Source organism: Perca fluviatilis, chromosome 9 (assembly GCF_010015445.1).
Source record: "Perca fluviatilis chromosome 9, GENO_Pfluv_1.0, whole genome shotgun sequence".
Lineage (NCBI taxonomy): Eukaryota > Metazoa > Chordata > Actinopteri > Perciformes > Percidae > Perca > Perca fluviatilis.
This window is the reverse complement of record NC_053120.1, coordinates 13,054,170-13,073,694: the sequence shown is the minus strand read 5'-3', so window position 1 is coordinate 13,073,694 and position 19,525 is coordinate 13,054,170. Positions and strand designations below refer to the sequence as shown.

General features: G+C 40.0%; 1 protein-coding gene across 2 annotated transcripts in view; it reads right to left on the bottom strand.

Moving 5' to 3' along the window:
• raver2 (ribonucleoprotein, PTB-binding 2) overlaps nt 1-19,525 on the bottom strand; it is a 94,878-nt gene that overhangs the window by 26,751 nt on the left and 48,602 nt on the right. For both annotated transcript variants that reach the window (XR_005640174.1, XM_039810256.1), the window contains exons 3-5: nt 10,652-10,959; nt 9,557-9,721; nt 1,274-1,465 (exon numbers count right to left, since the gene is read on the bottom strand). Coding sequence is in view for 1 of the 2 variants with exons in the window: in XM_039810256.1 (XP_039666190.1) it covers nt 1,274-1,465; nt 9,557-9,721; nt 10,652-10,959 (665 nt within the window). In the remaining variant the exon portion in view is untranslated. The remainder of the gene's footprint in view (nt 1-1,273; nt 1,466-9,556; nt 9,722-10,651; nt 10,960-19,525) is intronic.

The window sequence follows — 19,525 nt, the reverse complement described above, 5'->3', positions numbered from 1 at the left end:
CGTCATCAAAAGTCCAGTTTTACCGCCCATTGTTTTGGTTGAGAGACCCCTAGTGGCAGAAAGTTACATATTGTACGTTTAAGTAGAAGTACTAAAGTATTGCAAGTAGTTTACTTTAAAATCTACTACTCAAGTACTGAAAGTAAAAGTACAAGTATTGTGTTATTTACTTATTAAAGAAAGCAGTCAAAAAGTTCGAATATCATATTATTTATATTATTTCAAATGTTTAGCCTAAGGCCGTAGCCAAAGGAATTAACAAATATTAAATATATTAAAAATAACAAATACTGAAATAAAATGTACAATTATCACACTGTGCAAGTAAAATGAACATCCTCTCCAGCACAGTAACGATTAAAGCCCCCAAAAATGTATCACACACTAGCTAATAACATGTGTGATGTACAGGAAAGTTAGCAAGCTAGCAAAATACAGATAAACTAGCAGCTTCACATCACAGGGTCAAACGGTTAGCGATATTTCTTTCCCACTATGGCCACGCCAAGACATGCCCTTCAATAGCTACTATTGGCTAGGCGTCCATGCTTACGCAAGGTAACGTAACCTGATTTGTTCAGGTCCTATCCCCTGACCAATCGGCTATACTAACCTTAACCACTCAATGTCAAATGCCTAACCCCAACCAATCGACCACTATGGCGACACCAAGTGGGTCTTGGCGTCACCATAGTGGGATTCGTAATTTTGCAAACGGTTAACATTCAGGACTCACTGCAGACTGAAACAACTCAGGAATAGCTTAATCTGCTGCAATAATAGCTAAATAGAAAGAGTACAAACTTACATCGTCTCTGACTTCTGAACGGGCAACCGTAATGAAAAGAAACACGACGCGATCTCGTACGTAATTAGCGTAAGTAACTAACGTAGCTGTAACTAACATAGCCGTAACTACACACAACCTACACAGTCTCCGTAGCGTGAGGAATTCACAACAGTAACGAGTAACGATGCAGCACATAAAAAATGTATCGGAGTAAAAGTATTTCATTCATCGACAATATGTACTCAAGTAAAAGTGGAAGTAGGAGAAAAAAATAATACTCCAGTAGAGTACAGATACAGCCTTTTAGTACTTAAGTAGAGTAGTGAAGTAGTACTACTTCGTTACTATACAGCTCTGCATATAAGCCTGTTGTCCAATGTTGCGGTGATACAGTGTATAGGCTTCCAGATTTGAGGAAATGTTTCAATGGCCACAATCAGTGTTTTCCAAAATCAAAAGAAATATTTTGTGCATCATACTCACCATACCCTGGGCGGCGATGAGTGCAGCCAGGGTGCTTCTCCCTGAGGTGCCGGGGGTACAGAGTGACAGACGGACCTCCTGTCCTCCCACCAGTGTTCGGTCCATCTCTATCAGCACAGCCTCCGCCTGCTCCGAGTTCTCATACTCCACCACACCGAAGCCTCGCACTGGGCTGCCCTCATCCTGAGCAAGCTGGAAGATAAAAAAAAAAAAAAAAATAGCATTAAATGAGGGCTGGCAAGTGAGTTTTCAAAGTCAGAAATCTCAGTTATATCTCACAGTGGAATAATTGGTATTGACTCAACCTGTCACATACTGTGTACACACAATGTATTGTGGTCATTTTGTGCTTTGGGGCAAGAAAAACTTCACTTGGAAACATTTTATTTAACCAATACCATTATTAATGCTTCTGCAGCAGCTTTGCTCCAAGAAAACTTGAATTAAACCTCCACGGTTTAATTTTCTTTACTTCTGCAAGAACTGCAGTTTGATACAAAATATTTCCCCTCTTTAGCCTTTTGCAAAACAACTACTGTCCCTCTTGTTATTAGCAATGAATAATCATGTTTTTTCTCATGTCTGATTGCGGTTTGGTTACCCCACCTAATCCAAGAACATGTAGGTTAAGTGATCCAGGGGGGGTGGATGGATGTGTTTTTGTGTCAGTCCTGTGATAAACTGCCCCCTGCAACCCTGAACATGATAAGCAGCAACAGATTATGGATGGATGGATGGATGGATGATCTGAAGTGCCTCACTGAGATGTTCATGTTCAGGATCAAGTTTCAGATGTCACTCATTATCTACGAGTTCACTAGGTTCTCTCTTCAATATGCAAGAGGAAATGTACTCACTGATAATTCTAATCATCAAATATAAGCTGCATGCTGCTTAATAGAAGCACTTTTTTTTCTCTCACCAGAGAGGGCGAAAAGCCTGGAAACATTACTTTCATTTATTCTATCTTTTAATAAATCATCAGGGTAAGCAGAGGAGGTCCATGCAAACTCTCTTTTTCATTTCTGCATCAAGTTCATGGCCCCATCTAGAAATAGTAATACCATTTATCCATAAAGTTGACTGGCGGGATATTTTATATATTTGGATTCAATGGCCAAAACACAATATCCTCCAGAGCAGGCTATCTACAGTATTCAGCCAAAGTTACCATGGTGATATAGTCAGCATGAGACAGCAAAGCCAGCACAACAAGTCCGATGTTAATTCAGGCATATTGTTAGGCTAACAAATGTATTCATCAGAAATTTTCCAGTTTGGGATCAAAAAAGTCCATCTATCAATCAAACTCACATAAACACACCACAACAAGAACTTACAGTGAGGATCAAAGGTGCAAATGTACACACTTCCACTTTAAAGTACAGTATGTGTGTGTGTGTGTGTGTGTGTGTGTGTGTGTGTGTGTGTGTGTGTGTGTGTGTGTGTGCGTGCGTGCGTGCGTGTGTCTGTGTCAGACAGTAACTGAAAGATAACTGTGTTGTAGGGGAGATAAAAGAGCCTGTCTCAGCTCCTTTTGTCAAAAAAGATGACATGATGTAAGAGATACATCGTCTTCTTGCTCTTCCTGCACTGCTCAAGGGAGCAACAGTCCACACACACTTCCGTGTATGTGTGTACAAATATCCAAAATGCGGACTGATATAATCCAAATAATAAAATCTTGTTACCAATTTAATGGCCACATCCAGTGAACAAGATGGAAAGGTAATGTTATCATATTGTCTTTATGGTTGCTGGTCAATAAAAATACTGCTGACCAGTAACATTACTTCCCGAAGACGGACTTTTCTGTCAAGAAGGTTCAGTCATTTCTAGTGTGTAAGGAGCAGCTAAATAATGCAGGCTAATAACTTAAAGCTAATGGATATTACTGGATAATGACAGTGGCTAAAAGCTAATGGCTTATGGTTAAAAAACACCACTTGACCTACTGCTGTGTAGGTGGCTGAATTCTATTAAAATAGTGAAAAAATACACAAGGAGTACTTGATTTATTTAGGATGTGTCCACTGTTTCAGATTGTTTAAGTATCTGGTGCACAGATCAAGTGTACCTGAGCTTTTTTCATTTATCTGCGTCATATTTATGTGTTTTTTGTAAATTACATTTGAAGTAAGTAATTGTAGATTCTATAAGTCTAGGACACACAGAGCATTCAGAGTAGAGCTAGGCGGGTTGATATATCTGCCAGTAATAGATTGTTGCACATACTTCAGTATCGTTGATCATGGTGGTCATAACAAGAAATGTTAGAACAGAAACGCCAAAGAAATGTTTGATGTCTCTATTACATGTTTACCCACCAAAAAAGAAGCACTGACAAGTAGGGGTGTAAGAAAAAAATCGATACACTTGAGTATCGCAATATTTTATTTTGCAATACTGTATAGATTTTCAAAAAGGCAATATGATTGTTTTATATATATATATATATATATATATTATTTTTTTTTTAAACTATTCATGTAAGACAGTGGTTCATGTTTATGTTGTGTTTAAACCCCCTACCGCTAGATGGCTATGCTGAGACGCACCACTACTGTCCTTGCCTAACAGTGCCTAGCAGTGCCTGACTTTTTGCTAGAAGCTAACAATGTAGCTATGGCTGAACTTTGGCCTACTTTAGCATATCAAAATTAGCTCACTAAGAACCTGTGAACCACAATCCCAAACTGGCAGTTTGATTTTCTGTGTACTGAATTGTTTACCTAAAGTAAACTTCTTTGACTTTTATGAACATCATGTCTTTTTTTAAATATTAGTTTTAAAAGAAAATCCCAATATATCGCCTTACGCACAGTATCGAAATATATTGCAATTTATTGAATCGTGACCCATCTATCGTGATATGTATCGTATCGCCAAATTCTTGCCAATACACAGCCCTACTGACAAGTTTATTTCTCAACTACAAAATGTCCCAAAATGTTATGGGTTATAGCAACACATACAAATAGGATAGTCCATTTATATGGTAGAATTAGAAGCTTAATACCGCTGAATCTTTGCTATTTTTGCCTTAATAATAATCAGCTGTGCATTATTTATAAGAAGGCCCATTCAAGCACCAAATTTCAGAGGATTTGTGATTGCAATTAAACATAAAAAACTATCATATAATCACACTTCTATGCAATACAATCATATCACATTTTCATTGTAAAAAAATAGAGATTACAAGTCAGTGGGAGACGTGTATAATGTATTTGTACTTTCTCAGCCTGAGTGCTGATGCCTGTTACCATCAACGCTCAATCAAGTGGCCCTCCACTCCCTCCCTCCCTCCTCTCATTTGTCTGCTGTTCCCTCTGGTCTGAACAGAGGATGGATGGATGGAGGGAACGAGGGAGGAAAATGGACGTATGTGTGGAGGAGTAGGTCGATAGACTATTATTACCAGCATACATTAAGCAAACTGCATGGAAATGACCTGAACCACTCTACCACTTGAGAGATGGATGGATGGAATAAAGAGACAGAGTGGGAGTTAGGACATAGCGAGAACAAGAGGAGGAAAGAGGAGTGAAGGAGAAAAACATCAGTGATTGATTAAGTGACTGACAAGTGAAGACAGTGAGAGGATATGAGCCAGAAAAGACAGGAGGGAAGACAAATAAAAACTTGCTAATCATTATTTTTGTGTGCGCACACACACAACAAAAAGGACCAGAGTAGAAAGTGTGAAACATACATTATATATCAAATTAGATTCAACTTGGTTTGTGTGCAAATGGTACTCAAGCTACCATCAACTATGTGTGTTGTGTGCATGTGTTAGTAATGATGTGAAGACTGAGTGAGCCCCTCTCTCTGCTAAAATTTTCTCCAATTGCACTAACACTATATAAAATATTCAATCATTATTTAGATCTGCACAAAGAATTATGTAAATTCCAAGTAGGCATGTTTGTACAGTATGCAAGTCTTGTAAATGCTAGCAGTCTTTTCATTATTTCTTTCTTTGTGTTCATGTGTATCCTCAAAAAAAATACAAATTAATGCATTTTTGCTACTACTGTAGGTCTTACATTTAGATGTAACCTAGAGTGCAACTTACCTTCGTCAGTAACTTGATTTGTCTGGGTCAACTTTATGTATTTTTGCATCACAAGACACGATATTAACATATTTTATGACTAAAGGTCACCTGCACATGGTACCTTTAGTCATATAATATGCTATATGCAGGTATAATTGCAGGTATTGACACTTTGGTAAAACAATGTAAACTTCTTAATAAACCATCTTTTCCCAAAAATAATATACACCATAAGTGTGTGTGTGTGTGTGTGTGTGTGTGTGTGTGTGTGTGTGTGTGTGTGTGTGTGTGTGTGTGTGTGTGTGTGTGTAAAAGTACAGAAACCAAAGATGCTAAGCTAGCTAACAGTGTGTCTGACAGCTCTTGACCTCAAGTCGTGGTCCTCAGCGAAGAGATGCTGACTGAGGCACCGGCAGGACTAAAACTGTGTGTGTGTGTGTGTGTGTGTGTGTGTGTGTGTGTGTGTGTGTGTGTATGTGTGCATGTCTGACAAAGTATAAATGGCCACATCAGCTGTCTGAACCGAGTGATGAGGTCATGACAGCCCTGTCACAGCTATCTGTGAAGACAGGTACATGACCGGTCACAGTGTCACAGCTCAACTGTAAAGATCTTTATGGAGAGAGCTGAAAGAGTCAGGCCGAGGATGTGTGTGTACATTAAAGTGAGAGAGACTGAGTGGTGTGAAAGTATGACTATTATTAAAAACAGATCATTTAGAAGTGGAAGGCCCCAGATAAATAATCAAGAAATCATTAGTCTTAAGATTGGGTGATCTCACATGAAACTATTATACTAAAACTAAGTTTTAATTCAACAAACAAGTGTTTGTGGAGGTTTTCCTTATCTTTGTGTGCAGCAAAAGATGAGAGTTAAACATGAAACTGATCTCAGATTTATTCTTTCTTTGAATAAAACTTTTGAAAACACTGACAGTTCCACCAAAGAGGAGCAAAAAAGCACCTTAAGATTGTACTTGGAAAGACTTTAATTAGCTGTGCATGAGTACTGATGGTCGTGAGGAAAATGTTTGTTTTTGTATTCAAAATTAGCTTTTTGTGTTGCTACTAAATTAAACAATGTAACTGCTAAATAAAGCTGATATGTTGTTTTTTTCCCCTTACATTCTATGTAGTTCATTGTAGAAAGGTGCTGATTTGTTGAGGTTTATCTATTTTTAATCAATCTTTATATCCATCCACCCCTATTTTATGATCTGTTTTTTTCATAGTCCTATACTTGCATGTGTCCAGAATTATCTCAGATTCATCCCACATTCTTGTAAATCTCACTTTGTTTCTCTTGGCGCTGAGAGAAAAACACAGTTTTTGATTTAGTCAACATCCTTGTTTCTAAGCGGCTATGATGCTTTTTCGCCGTGCTTGTAAATTAAAACATGTCGCCAGTAACTGGACATTATTGCCATGGTGGCTGTTGTGCTACATTTCTTCCTGTATTCTTTTGTATTTCTTCCAAACAAGCATATTCTGGAGTGACTTTAAAGTCCTTCACAGCAACAGCTGTTAATAACAGCAAGTGTAAAAGCTCAGATTAACTCAAGATAGTATAGTAAGATCTGCATAATGTCCTCAGTTGAATAAGTGAGAGCAGTATAAAGATTTCAGCACTACTTTAACCACTTCCCCCCCTTGCATTATATGGGCATCTAAATAACACCTACAGTACAGTACATTATGTGGCACCTTTAAAACAGAGACCCTGTTCTTTTCTTGTAATGGCTGCACTATAATATCAAATGCTATCATTTTAAATGTTTGGTGCATCATTGTATATACATTATCATGTAACATGGCCAGATATATTGTGTATAGTTTGAAAGTGCTCATCTGAGCAATAGGTGACCTGCTGCCCTAACTGTGTTAAATGGTTCCAGCTGATGCTAAGGAACATACAGGAAAATAAGTAATAAAAGAGGGATGTCATCTACTGTAAATGTGCTGTATGTCATTTTACCAACACATGACAACCTTATGGAGCAAGACAAGAGTAACTGACTCAGCTCAGTCTGTCATTAATTTGCCCTGTTGCCTGTAGAGAGTGGATAGTATTGTTTTCATAAACCAGTCTCCATCTGTAGTTAATTTCTGTTAAACCATCCACCCTCCCTAACTCTGTGAAGCAATCTAGATCTCCTTCCTTTTACAGATATTAGTTTATTACCTACCAAATGTGTTCTTATTTGTCTCCTAGTAGGCCATCATTATTACATTTACAAATATGCCAACAATCTTCTTACTGTGACTGAAAGTAAGTCTCTTCACCATTTCACTTCAGCTGTCCACCTCTCTCCATCTCCCTCCGTCCCTCTATTAGGCCTGACACTGTCAGCCCTCTCCTCCCTCACTCCATCCTCTCTCTAATAGGTCTGGCATTCTCAACACCATCCTTCCTCCTTCCCAGCCCTCCTTACTGTCTCCATCCTGCTGTCCTTCCCTCTAATATGGTTGACATTCTTTACCCTCTCCTCCCTCCATCTCTCCTGGATGACTTAAGCTAAAGTGCTGCCTGGAGGGCTCTTTCGTGGGTAGCAGAATTACAGCGTTCAGGGCCACAGGTTAAGTGCACTTTGCACAGAGGAAAGGTAACACGAGGGCTGAGTTCTACCTATGTGCACAGAGGAGGAAGAAGGTTTATGTAACAGACTACAGTTGACGAGAGTAAGACATAAGGTAATGGTATAACACAAATTAATATGCAGCAAAAAAAGAAGCAAACATATATGAAGGTCTGTCCTTCAACCAGGGATGTTGCAATTATATGGTCAGCATCTTCAACACCTCTGTGACAGACAGATGTTTTGTAGAAGGCTTGTCGATCTTATCCAGCTCTGACCCCTCTGAACTGAACCTCTGGGATGCCCAAATATATCAATCTTAACGGTAGAAAATGAACCAGACAGGCTGCACTAATCATAGCTGGGTATGCCCCTTAAAACAGAGCCGGTGAACTGGGAGTGACGCTTTTCACACAATGTTTGTGTTTTCTTGTATTGAACTCAAATGTATCCCCAGTAGTATCACACTTGACCAGCTGACAAACTTGGAAAAACTGTGCGTCAAATAAATGCAAAGCAGCATTTATGGTTAAAATAGCTTTGCAGCACTGTCGCAGGCAGGTTAGTGAAATAATACTGTGACTACTCGTCTGAATGTTTATGTCGTTTCAGCATCGTGTTCATTGGTGTACAGGGTGTCAGAAGCTTTTGCCTTAAGTATTTCTAGTGCATACATGCTGAATTGCAGTAACACACACACACACACACACACACACACACACACACACACACACACACACACACACACACACACACACACACACACACACACACACACACACACACACACACACACACACACACACACACACACACACAGAACCATAGGTCAAAGCCTGCTGGCTCTGCAACAGTGAAGCAACATGAGTTGAACACCCACAAAGCATCATGGGACCAGGATGATGCAGGTGTATTGATTTCTATGTGGGAGGGGGGGGGGGTATGGGGGTGGATCTAAAACTGGAAATGCAGCAGATGACAGATAACCATTGAGTAATGTCTAAATGGGAACGTGGGGGTGCTGTGGATGTAATGGGGCCGGGTGGTATATACAGTAACACAGCTGAACTGGAGCAGAACAGAGTGGGGAGAGAGGGAGTTGAAGGGTGGGGCTGGTGTCACAGCAGCCACACCTCACCATGGAAACTGTTGCCTGGTGATACTGGGAGATTGGCCAATAGGGATGCTGACCCCTGAATTTTATACCAGCACCTCTCACCAAGACGGGGGTGTGGAAGGAGAGAACCATTTTAAAGTAACGTACATATCATAAAGATCCTTCAGTGGGGTTTGTGTGACATTATCAATGAATAACATTTTCTTTTAGAGCTTCTGCTACACTATGAGGGTCTGAGGAGATGGAAAACAGAATTTGGGAACATATATCTCAACAGACATGTTTAATGAGCCGTAACCTCTTGTATACATCATTTTGCAGATGTGATCTTGCTCGTACGAGGTGTGAAAACTAAAAGGCTCCATCACATATTTTTTAGCCTGTTGTTATTTTTGCTAAATTGCCTGTCATATTTGGATGTCTCCGCTTTCAACATGCTATGAAATGGTAAGAACTGATAACTTTTTATAGAAAATACTAATGCTGTAATGCAAAGACACACACACACAGAGAAAAAAATACACACACCTGGCAGAAGACAGGTTTGTAGGTTTCCGAGAAGAGCTGGGTCAGTTCTTCAGAGTCACAGAGGTCCAGCGGCAGCCGGTTTATACAGAGACACTTCGAGTGCAGGTTCTCCTCTTGGCTCAGCTGGTTGACGTCCATCCACTGCACCATCAATGAGCGATCGTCCTGCACAATCAGAGTACAGAATTAGATTTGTAAGACAGATTTTTTTTTTTTAACTCCCTTTTCATACTCCGGTGAAAAATGTAAATCCAACTCTAACTGGCCTAACCTGTATTTGTACTGATTACCTGTATATATGGCCAGTTTCTACAAACCAAAAATTATGATCATTAATGTCAATTGTCAATTTTTATGGAAGTTAACAACTCAATGTGAGGATGTGTCGAGAGACTCAAATGTATCAGTCTTTTTTTCTGCTCACTTTTATGTTTGAATCAAATCAGGCCAGCTAGTCACAGCTTTGTTTGGAGATAACTGAAATAAAACTATATAAATATTTAACTTGCATTGTGTTGGCCGGTATTCCAATCCAGTATAATCAAAACCTTTGTTACAATCAGGTAATTCTAAATAAAATGTTGGTAGGATTTTATCAAATCAAGTAAAACTGAAACCTAAATTTAACTGCAGTCAAGGCGAGCCAATTTAAGTCAAATCAATTTAGCCCAGGTTTAGCCCAGCAAACATGGGTTGCATCTCATAACCCTTATTTGATAGCTCCTCGACTCCTCGGTCCTCGGCTGAACCGGAAGTTGTTCTGTCCCTCCTCTGTGAAGGCCGTCTCAAAGCTCTTACTTCTGCCCCGAGGACCGAGGAGGGATCATCGAGGAGCTATAGCCGAGGAAACACGAGAGCAGCCTTCCCGGAAGCAAAATTACGAATCCCACTATGGCCACGCCAAGACCCGCCCTACGAAGCAGCTCGATTGGTTGGGGTTAGGCATTTCACCTCGAGTGGTTAAAGTTAGGGTTAGGGGATTGGTCGGGGGATAGGATCTGTAAGCATGGACGCCTGGTCAATAGTAGTGTGTGATTGCAACAATGTCAAATAATCAAAAAGGACAGGATAATTTTAACAAGCACTCTAACGTACCAGTGGTCGGCCCAGCAGCTCAGAACGGGCCCGTGAAGCAGAATCCTTCTTCATGTATTCAACAAACCCATATCCTTTGGAGTGGCCCGTCAGCTCGCTGTACACCAGGAAGGAGCGTTCGATGTTCCCATAGGCACGTACCAGCTCCTCTAACTGCTGGGCAGTGAAGGTGTGGGGCAGGTTGGTGAGGCAGAGAAGGGAGTCGGTGGGCTGCAGCGTGACGTTGATCAAGCGTCCCCGAACAGTGCTGTGATGGAGGGAGCGGATGGCATCCTGAGCCTGGTCCCCGTTCAGCAAAGTCACAAAGGCTGGAGGAGGGGACATTATGGAGACAGCGACGAGAGGAAAAGACAGACAAAGACGAGGACAGACACAAAGAAAGACATGCAAAGACATAAATGGACGGGGACGGGAGAGAGACGAGCAGGCAAGAGACAAACACAAAGATACATTTAAAGCAGACATTCAAAAACAGGCAGAAAGCAGTTTGTGGAGAAGATTCAGGATGGAGACACAGTCAAAAAAAAAAAAAAAAAGAAAAAAAAAAGACAAAAACGACAGGCCGAATGTGGCAAAGTGACAAAAAAATAAGATAAAAGTGTGGGCACGAACAACCAAAATCCCAAACAGACAGTCATAAAGACAGACAGACAGACAGACAGATACACAGAGAGAAAGACATCACATTAGCTTGAAAGCCAATAGGGAGCCACTATGTAGGGGGAATCCACTGTGACACACACATACACACCTGATATATGTCAGAGAAACAATAATACTGATGAATACTACAGTTAAATATTACTGGCAATTTAATTTTGATACATAAGACAAATGTTAGCCTCTTTTTCACATTTCAAATGAATAGTACTACTACCCAATTTTTTTTCTTCTTTTTCTTTTTCTTTCCAATAGATGATCTATCACCTACACGTCAGCTATCTGTCTTTTCAGGGAGCTCAGTGGGTTTTTTGCCAACAAAATGAGAATTGCCTACTGTTTGTCCATGTGTAAATCGGTGGAAGGCTTTGATATTTTATGTTAAGTTATGTGAAGCCTTAGTTAGAATTCCCAATAGATGTCCTTTCCTTCATTGATACAAGCTCAATGATTAAAAATAAAAATTAAAACAGCAATGTGTAAAACGGCCCATTGATAAAACCACACATAAAAAAACTGTGCAATTAGGCTAAAAGGGAGGAACAGAGTGAATGTAAAGAACATTAGAAGCCCATAAAGCCTTAAACAGCCTCACATGAAAACAGCCACGGACAGATTAATGGGCTGTGAAATGAGGTGGTAATAAATTGATCTGCAATGTGTAGCTAGAATATCACTGTGTGTGTCTTCGGACAATAAAGAGAAAAACATGAAAAAGAGAAAAAGGTATGAAAAGAAGAGGATAGTTGGAGTTTTGTTTTGCAAAGGTTGAGTATTTTAAAAAAACACACTAAATGTAATAGATCCGCCCACCAAATAGCTCCAGTTAGAAGGATTTTAATGCTGCAAGTACTGACGTTTTCTATGATATATAAAAACACTACAGCACCTTCTGGCACCCTAAGCGCCAGAAGACAAACAATTCATTTGAATTGTTAAAACATCTAACCATGCTAATGTACTAAGACCACAAAGGGCACAAGTAAGGCTAAAACAAAAAAGCATATAAATAAAACTGTGATACTGAGAAACAACTTCTAAGTCCAATGTAACCATCGTGATAAAGCTAAAATGCTTTGTGATGAGCAGCTTATCTCAAAACCAGTGTTCAGACTTGAATTGCATCACATCTTAGTACCCATAGGAGATCAAATACAATGCATTACTGATTCATAGTACAGTAGAATAGTACGCTGAACAAAAGTTTAGCCGAAGCTCAGGGGTGGGCTGGTCAAAATCAATGTGATTTTGGAGCTCTCCATTAAATTGCACCACAGACAGTTGCAGGCCTTGCACTGTGAGCTTTCGACCTGCAGGAAAATATCACCATGCTTCTGGACAATGCTGCCCTGCAATCATGCACCTGGACCACAACACAACCCAATGTCATTTATTAAAAGTTACAATATGTAACATTTCTGCATTAAAATGTCTAAAAATTACCATACCTATGTTATATATTTTTTGAGTTTGAGTATTCCAAATGTTTCCACCAAATGTCAAACCCAGAGAAATCTGTTATTTTATTTCTGACACGTATGTTCCCTTTAGTCGCCCGTCAGTGCCGTCATATAACCTCTCACCCGCTAGTTACTCGTTACTTCCGTCAAAACACGTCACCCAGATGATACGTTCGAGAGTAATTGTAAATCATACAATGTCACAGAAAAGAATACTCGGAACCGTAATACTGCATTTTCTGCATCGTTTTGTGATTAATTACATGCCACTTTGCAACACAGTAATACAGCACAGATCTTATTTATTGATACATATCAATATACATCCAGCTTAACGTTACTACAACGTGCTGGTTGACAAGTAGCTAACGTCAATGCTAATGCTTGGTGGATAACACTATAGGGTTACAACATAACTCAACACGCTCATAAAGTTATTAGTAGTATGCTTGTTTTGACCACGGATAAAAGCAGCACTGGGCTAACCCACGAATGAGTTCACCAGTAACGTTAACGTTAGCCTATACATAGACGACTAATCTAAGGCTAATTTAGCCAGCTAGCACACCCCGGTCTGTCTGCCTCACTTCCCCGGACAAATATATTGTGATAGTGTGGTTTTAGCTGCTGGCTAATGTTAGCTTGCTGGCTCACTAGCTAACTGTTCAGCTACCAATACAGATTGAATCAAGAAAAACGTCATTATGTTGGGGAAAATGCAGCTATTTTATTAGAATGGCATGAATAAACGTTACTAAACGTAACGTGAATAAACCTGAATGCATTTTAACCAGCGATTGTGTTTAACAAAAACTACAACTGCCATAATTCCACGCAAGTTCCCAACATCATTAAAAGTCTATGTTTACAATCCACTGTTTTGGTTGAGAGACCCCTAGTGGCAGAAAGTTACATATTGTACGTTTAAAGCTCCGAACTGACATGCTGTTATTCTGACCCTGGAGTCCTGCAGGCTAGACTTGAAACAGTGTTTCACCGCTGTAATATACAGTTTATTGATATGTGATAGTGCCTAACTTTTTTATTTAGGTGCACCAGCACAAAATTTAGCGTCGCCGTTAACGCTGAATGGCGATACACGATATATAGCTCTGTATTATTTTACAAAGTGTGCTCAGTTTCAAGTCAAAGCCACTCATGCCGACTTATTATGAATGGGTCCAGCACGGGTCGAATGCGCTTTGGCGGGTCAGCAATGTTACACACGTCTTGTGTAGGCTATGAAATGTCTGTATCGTCACTGCGCTGCATTTTTATGAACTATGATATTCTGGCCATGGGTCACATCTTTCGCCCAGGTCCAGCAGGCTCCGTCTTACACGCTATTACTCAACGAACTGAAGTTGGTTGCATTTAATAACTTCTAATGCGTTTTTCGCCATGGCGGCCGCAATAACAGAGAGTTACCAGCGGAGAACACTGGTACCAATACAGGTTTCCCTCTCATACTTAACAATTTACAGCTGTGTCAATAACAATTAAAACTGTAGACAAATGTCAGCAGTGTGGACCAGCGGCGCTGTGTCTCTCCGTGTTGCAGATGAGCCGTGTGTGAGTGAATGGGGGCGGGGCTGCGCGGAGAGATCCAAACACAGGCACGGCTTTACAGAAGAAATGGGTTATGTAACGCAACATTAAACCATATCGATATAAACGACATCGCTTCGTTTGTGGAGAGGCAGCAGATGCGAGGACGTTAGGTGCACCGGTGCGACCTAGGAAAAATCTTAGTCGCACCCTTACAAATTTGGGTTGCACTCTAGAGCCCTGTATCATGTACGGTATGCAAAACTTTACAGTAATTTTTTTTATGTAAAACATGAATATAAAACGAAACCAAAAACAGTTTTCTTCTTTATTTATTTGATAGGGACAATGCTCATTGATCAACAGAGAAGTTACTTGCTGTAAACAAGCCAGAGTTAGCTACAAGTGCTAGTTTCCATCTGTTGTCCCTAGCAAGGTCTTAATAGGCACCCTAAAATACAAAAATCAATACAAATACACTATAAATCTAATAAATACAGTAGCAATGTAATAAATACAGCAGGAATTTTAAAACAATATGAATATACCCTCAAACAGACAATATGTTGCTCACCTCATCTAATCCTCAACTTAATTACAGTATAAAATACAGTATAAATAAAGAAAGAAAATAAAAATAAAAGCAAAGTATGTTCATGGGCTTAAGTATTTGGTGTATGATTACAATTGTAATTGACCCTAATCCAAGATTTAAGATGTTTTTTAAAAGAGGAGAGACTATTACACTCCCTTAACTCATTGGGCAGACTATTCCAAAAAATTGTGGCTCTGACAGAAAAGGCTGTGCTTCCAATCCTACTACTTTTAATTGTAATGGTTTTTGAAGTATCCCATTTCTTTGTTAATGATGCTACATGTTGGAAGTGAAAGTGAAAGCCTGACAACTGGTAGTGTGGAGGATAAGTTTAGTATCATTTGTGGCTCTTGTCTTCCATAACTGGTGATGAGAGATAAAGAAGCCAAATCCAGTAGACAGAGTTAAAATATAGCATTTGTTCAGATGGCCAAAACCAAAGAGTCTTCTTATTCAAATACTGAGTCTCTGTTTAAATGATACAGACTGAAGCAGATATCCAAGAGCCATAAACGGTGATTAGACACCTGGACAATGTTATATGTATATCAACTTCAAAGGCTATGATATTTGTATAGAATGATTGTATGGGTCATTGTGAACATCTGACATATGACTAGTGACTGAACATCAAGCACAAGGTAAACTACAGTATGCCCAAAATCGTCATCACTGGTATATTTTGTCTTGGGATTGACCTCCAAAATGGCAGTCCAGCCCCCATCAAGCTTCTGGAACCATTTTATGCATCAATCACTGCAATATTAATTAAATAATAAATTACTTCTATTACAAAAGTAGGAGGAATGTGTAGTCCCGTGTAAAACAACCACCAGAAACGGCAAGACAAAAAAGATAATTTAAGAGTGAGGTGATGATACTCTTTGTGATTTATACTCTAGTACTATGTCACGCACACACATTCACAACAATTCAGCGACAAAAGCAACATTACGTAATGCCAAGTTCCATGTCTAATCATGAGTGCACAATACATAGTCAGGCTCCACAGGAAATGGGAAGTTGAATGCTGGAGTTTAGGTTCCAGGCCCACAAATCACTCAGTGACTGTTTGTTAAATTATTCAAATTAAAACATTTGGCAGCTGGTGTTTCTGCCACTCATCAGAGGGAACAACACAGCCAGAAAACATTTGAATGTTGAGTGATTGTTGGTGCTAAAAAAAATGTGCTTCAATCACAAATTATGATTACTCAGTCGAAGCTGGTCCGATGTGGCTTTTATTTCAAGACAGCAGGTTTAGCTACTTCAAAACCTAAAGGTATGGCAAAAAAGTTTTAAAACTTATCCAAAAAAATAAAAACCATTCAAACTTCTCCTGAGTCAGCATCCACTTTTCCATCATTATTGTGCATATGTTCCAAGTGGTCCTCCCTTCACAATGGCTACATTTCAAAGATCTATGACGAGGCAACAGCGCAACACCTAAGTATTGTATATAGCTCTAAAATCCATTGTAACTGTTGGGAATCCACACCAACGAGCAGCCAACTTTTAGAGACACCTTTCAAGCCTAAAAGAGATATTTCAAGATAGATTTTTGTATTATATTCCTTTAAGAGTAAGATTGTTGGCACAAACCAGTTTCTTAAGTTCTGGGTAGACCTTACCTTGTCATACAGAGGTGTTAAACAAGTAATTTAAACATCAACCCAAACAAGCACAAAAAGTTCACAACATTTTTATGGCATGGTGAATTTTTTTTATATTAAAACAACTACTATTTATAACAACTATGTTTGACAGATTTGAAGATCTTTATAAATGCAGGTAGGGCTGCAACGAACAATTTACTTAAAGCTATAGTGCGTAGTTTCTGTCTCCCCCATGACAAATTCTAAGTAATGAGAACAAAACTGCCGGCGCATCCACGTGATACAAGACTTACTAGCGACGTACATGTGTTCCGTCAACCCGTTCTCACTCCCGCTTGGTCAATGGCTTTCGGAGTCACATACTGACTCAAAGTCTGGCAAGTGGGACTGCTGTGATTGGTTGATGCTGTGGGAAACTCCGTTTATTGGTCAAATTTGCGGTAAAGTTGCGGTGATTGGTCAAAATTGCGAGTCACACCGAATTCACGGTGCTTGATACAAAAACATGATACAAAGACCACAAAGCTACTGTACAAACTGCATATAAGTGCAGGCATCTATGACCCAGTGCATGTGCAGATCAGGTAGGCAGTGGAGTTTGATGGAAAATATTACACAAAATATTGTTGAAATGAGCAACAATAAATGTAGGCAGATCTAATGTGAGGTCAGGATTGGGCTAACATAGAAAATATATCCCCACCTCTCTGAATCTTTCTCTATCAGCCTGCCTGTACTTGTTTTCCTCCCTCTACTGCATCTGTATCTCTATTGATCTCTCGGTTTTTGTCTTTTCGTGGCTTTTCTGCCCACCTTACTGCTCTCTGTATTTCTTCATATCTATTGGCTTTATGCCTGTCTGTCCTTTGGTCTCTCTCCCTACTTTGCTATCAGTTTCTTTATATTCATTTCTATGTGCCTCTGTCTGTCTTCAGATACCGCCTCCACCGAAATCAATTACCTCATACCCCATCTAAAACACACACACACACACACACACACACACACACACACACACACACACACACACACACACACACACACACACACACACACACACACACACACACACACACACACACACACACACAAATTTGTAATGGATCACTTACACTAAGCTGAGAGCCTAATCTGGTTTTAACCCGCTAAGTACGCTACCTAACATTAGGCATTACGAGGAGATGGAGAGAATATGGTTTGGGCTTTATGTTAAAGCTCTCTCTCTTTCTATTGCCTCTAATGACACAGTGCAGCCCGACAAGCGGGGGCTGTCAAATCCTGCTCAATATTTTCTCCAGCAGTGAAAGGGAGCACTCTAAAATGCTTTAATAGCTTACAAAATAATCTTATAATTCACAGCCTGGCAATTATTGAGTGGGCTACCAAGCGAACTTTGCACATCATGCAGGAGAAAAAACATGAAAAAATAAATAAAAATAGATTCACAAAAGCGCATACGTCTTAATTATGGGTCCCCGCTTGTGTTGTTGATTATTTTGCATGTTCATATGAGGACTGTGTAGGGGCACAGGAAAAGTAAAGCTGTTGAAATTACCTTGAAGGCTGCAATTCTGCTGCCACATTCCCTGTTGAAGGAGCTAATTAAAATCAAGGGAGTTACAAACGTCACGGCAGGCCCCTGAAACTTAGTATTTAGGTGGTCTGTAGATATTTAGAAATATAGCTCGAGGGGAGGACCTCAGCTGAAGAGCCACATATTCAAAAGAAGCTAAATTTCCATTAGATATTTCTGTACATTGGAATGAGTCATTAAACAAAATGGCGACTCCACCTCCTTTCTTATTAACTCTATTCTCACTCATGAAACTGAAGTTAGGAGGAGCTGACTCGATAAGAACAGCAGCACTGTTATTATGGTATAACCAGATTTCAGTTAAAAACATAAAATCAAGATTGTGCTTAATAATAAAATCATTGATTAAAATAGATTTTCTTGCCAAAGACCTGACAGTTAGTAAGGCTAGTGTTAGTGTGTTAAAATAATTATCTGTCTCATTTTTTGGGACAGGCTGTGGCTGACGAGGAATGGATGCTAAATTTGCTACGTTTGCAGTTAAGTGCTTCTTCTTACTTATCGGATTCACCATTCTTTTTCTATTACCTATCACAACATAAATTGAGGAAGAACTTAATACACAGGGCCCGGGCTTGTCCTGGAAAGAGTCATGAGTGCCACTAGGCGTGCAGCCTGGACCCGGCACATATCACTTAAAGCTTGCTGCATTTTGTACACAAGCATCCTTATCAGTCTGGGGAGACAGTTAGCTGCCGTCCTTGAGGGGGCAGAGGTGCCTGGCATTTTACTTTTGGTGATTGTGTCAAAATGGGGGCAGTTTGACGCCAGGGGAGAATGATGGGACAATGAAGGGCGGTAAATTTGGTACCAGCATTAACCAGCTGCAGCAGCAGGGGGGGGAAAGAGGGGAAAGGGTGAGTGGAGAGAGCGATGGCATGGGCGGGGTATACGGATCCTCAAAGGCTTCGGTGTTGGTGAGGGGGTTCGAGGGGTTGGACGGGTGACGAGGGGGGTTGAGATTTCTCGTCTGTGCTCTGTGTCTCCCATGGTCAAATCTCTGCTCAGGTGGGGGCTGTGGTGGATCACTGCTGCACTTTTTTATGTCTTCCTCTTGTTTAGATTCCCCTTGTCTTGTGTCCTTGGCCGAGGGAGCAGATGTGTGGCGCAGAAAGTCAAGTAGGTTAGAGGTGAACAGCTTTACTCCTGCTTGTTAAGGAAAAGTCCATCTGCTTTAAAAAGATGTCTGCGGTCCCAGAAAAATTATCAATGAACTGCAGAGAATGGACGGTACATGCAGTTGAAAGCCATGTGTTCAGTGCCAACAGTCTGCTGAATCTCTCAACTCCTCTTCTGACTGGCGTTAGAGGACCACTGATAAAAACCTCTGCGTTTAGAGAGCTGACTGTGTTCAGCAGATCCGTAAAGTCCAGTTTCAGCAATTTTAGACTGTTGCTTTAA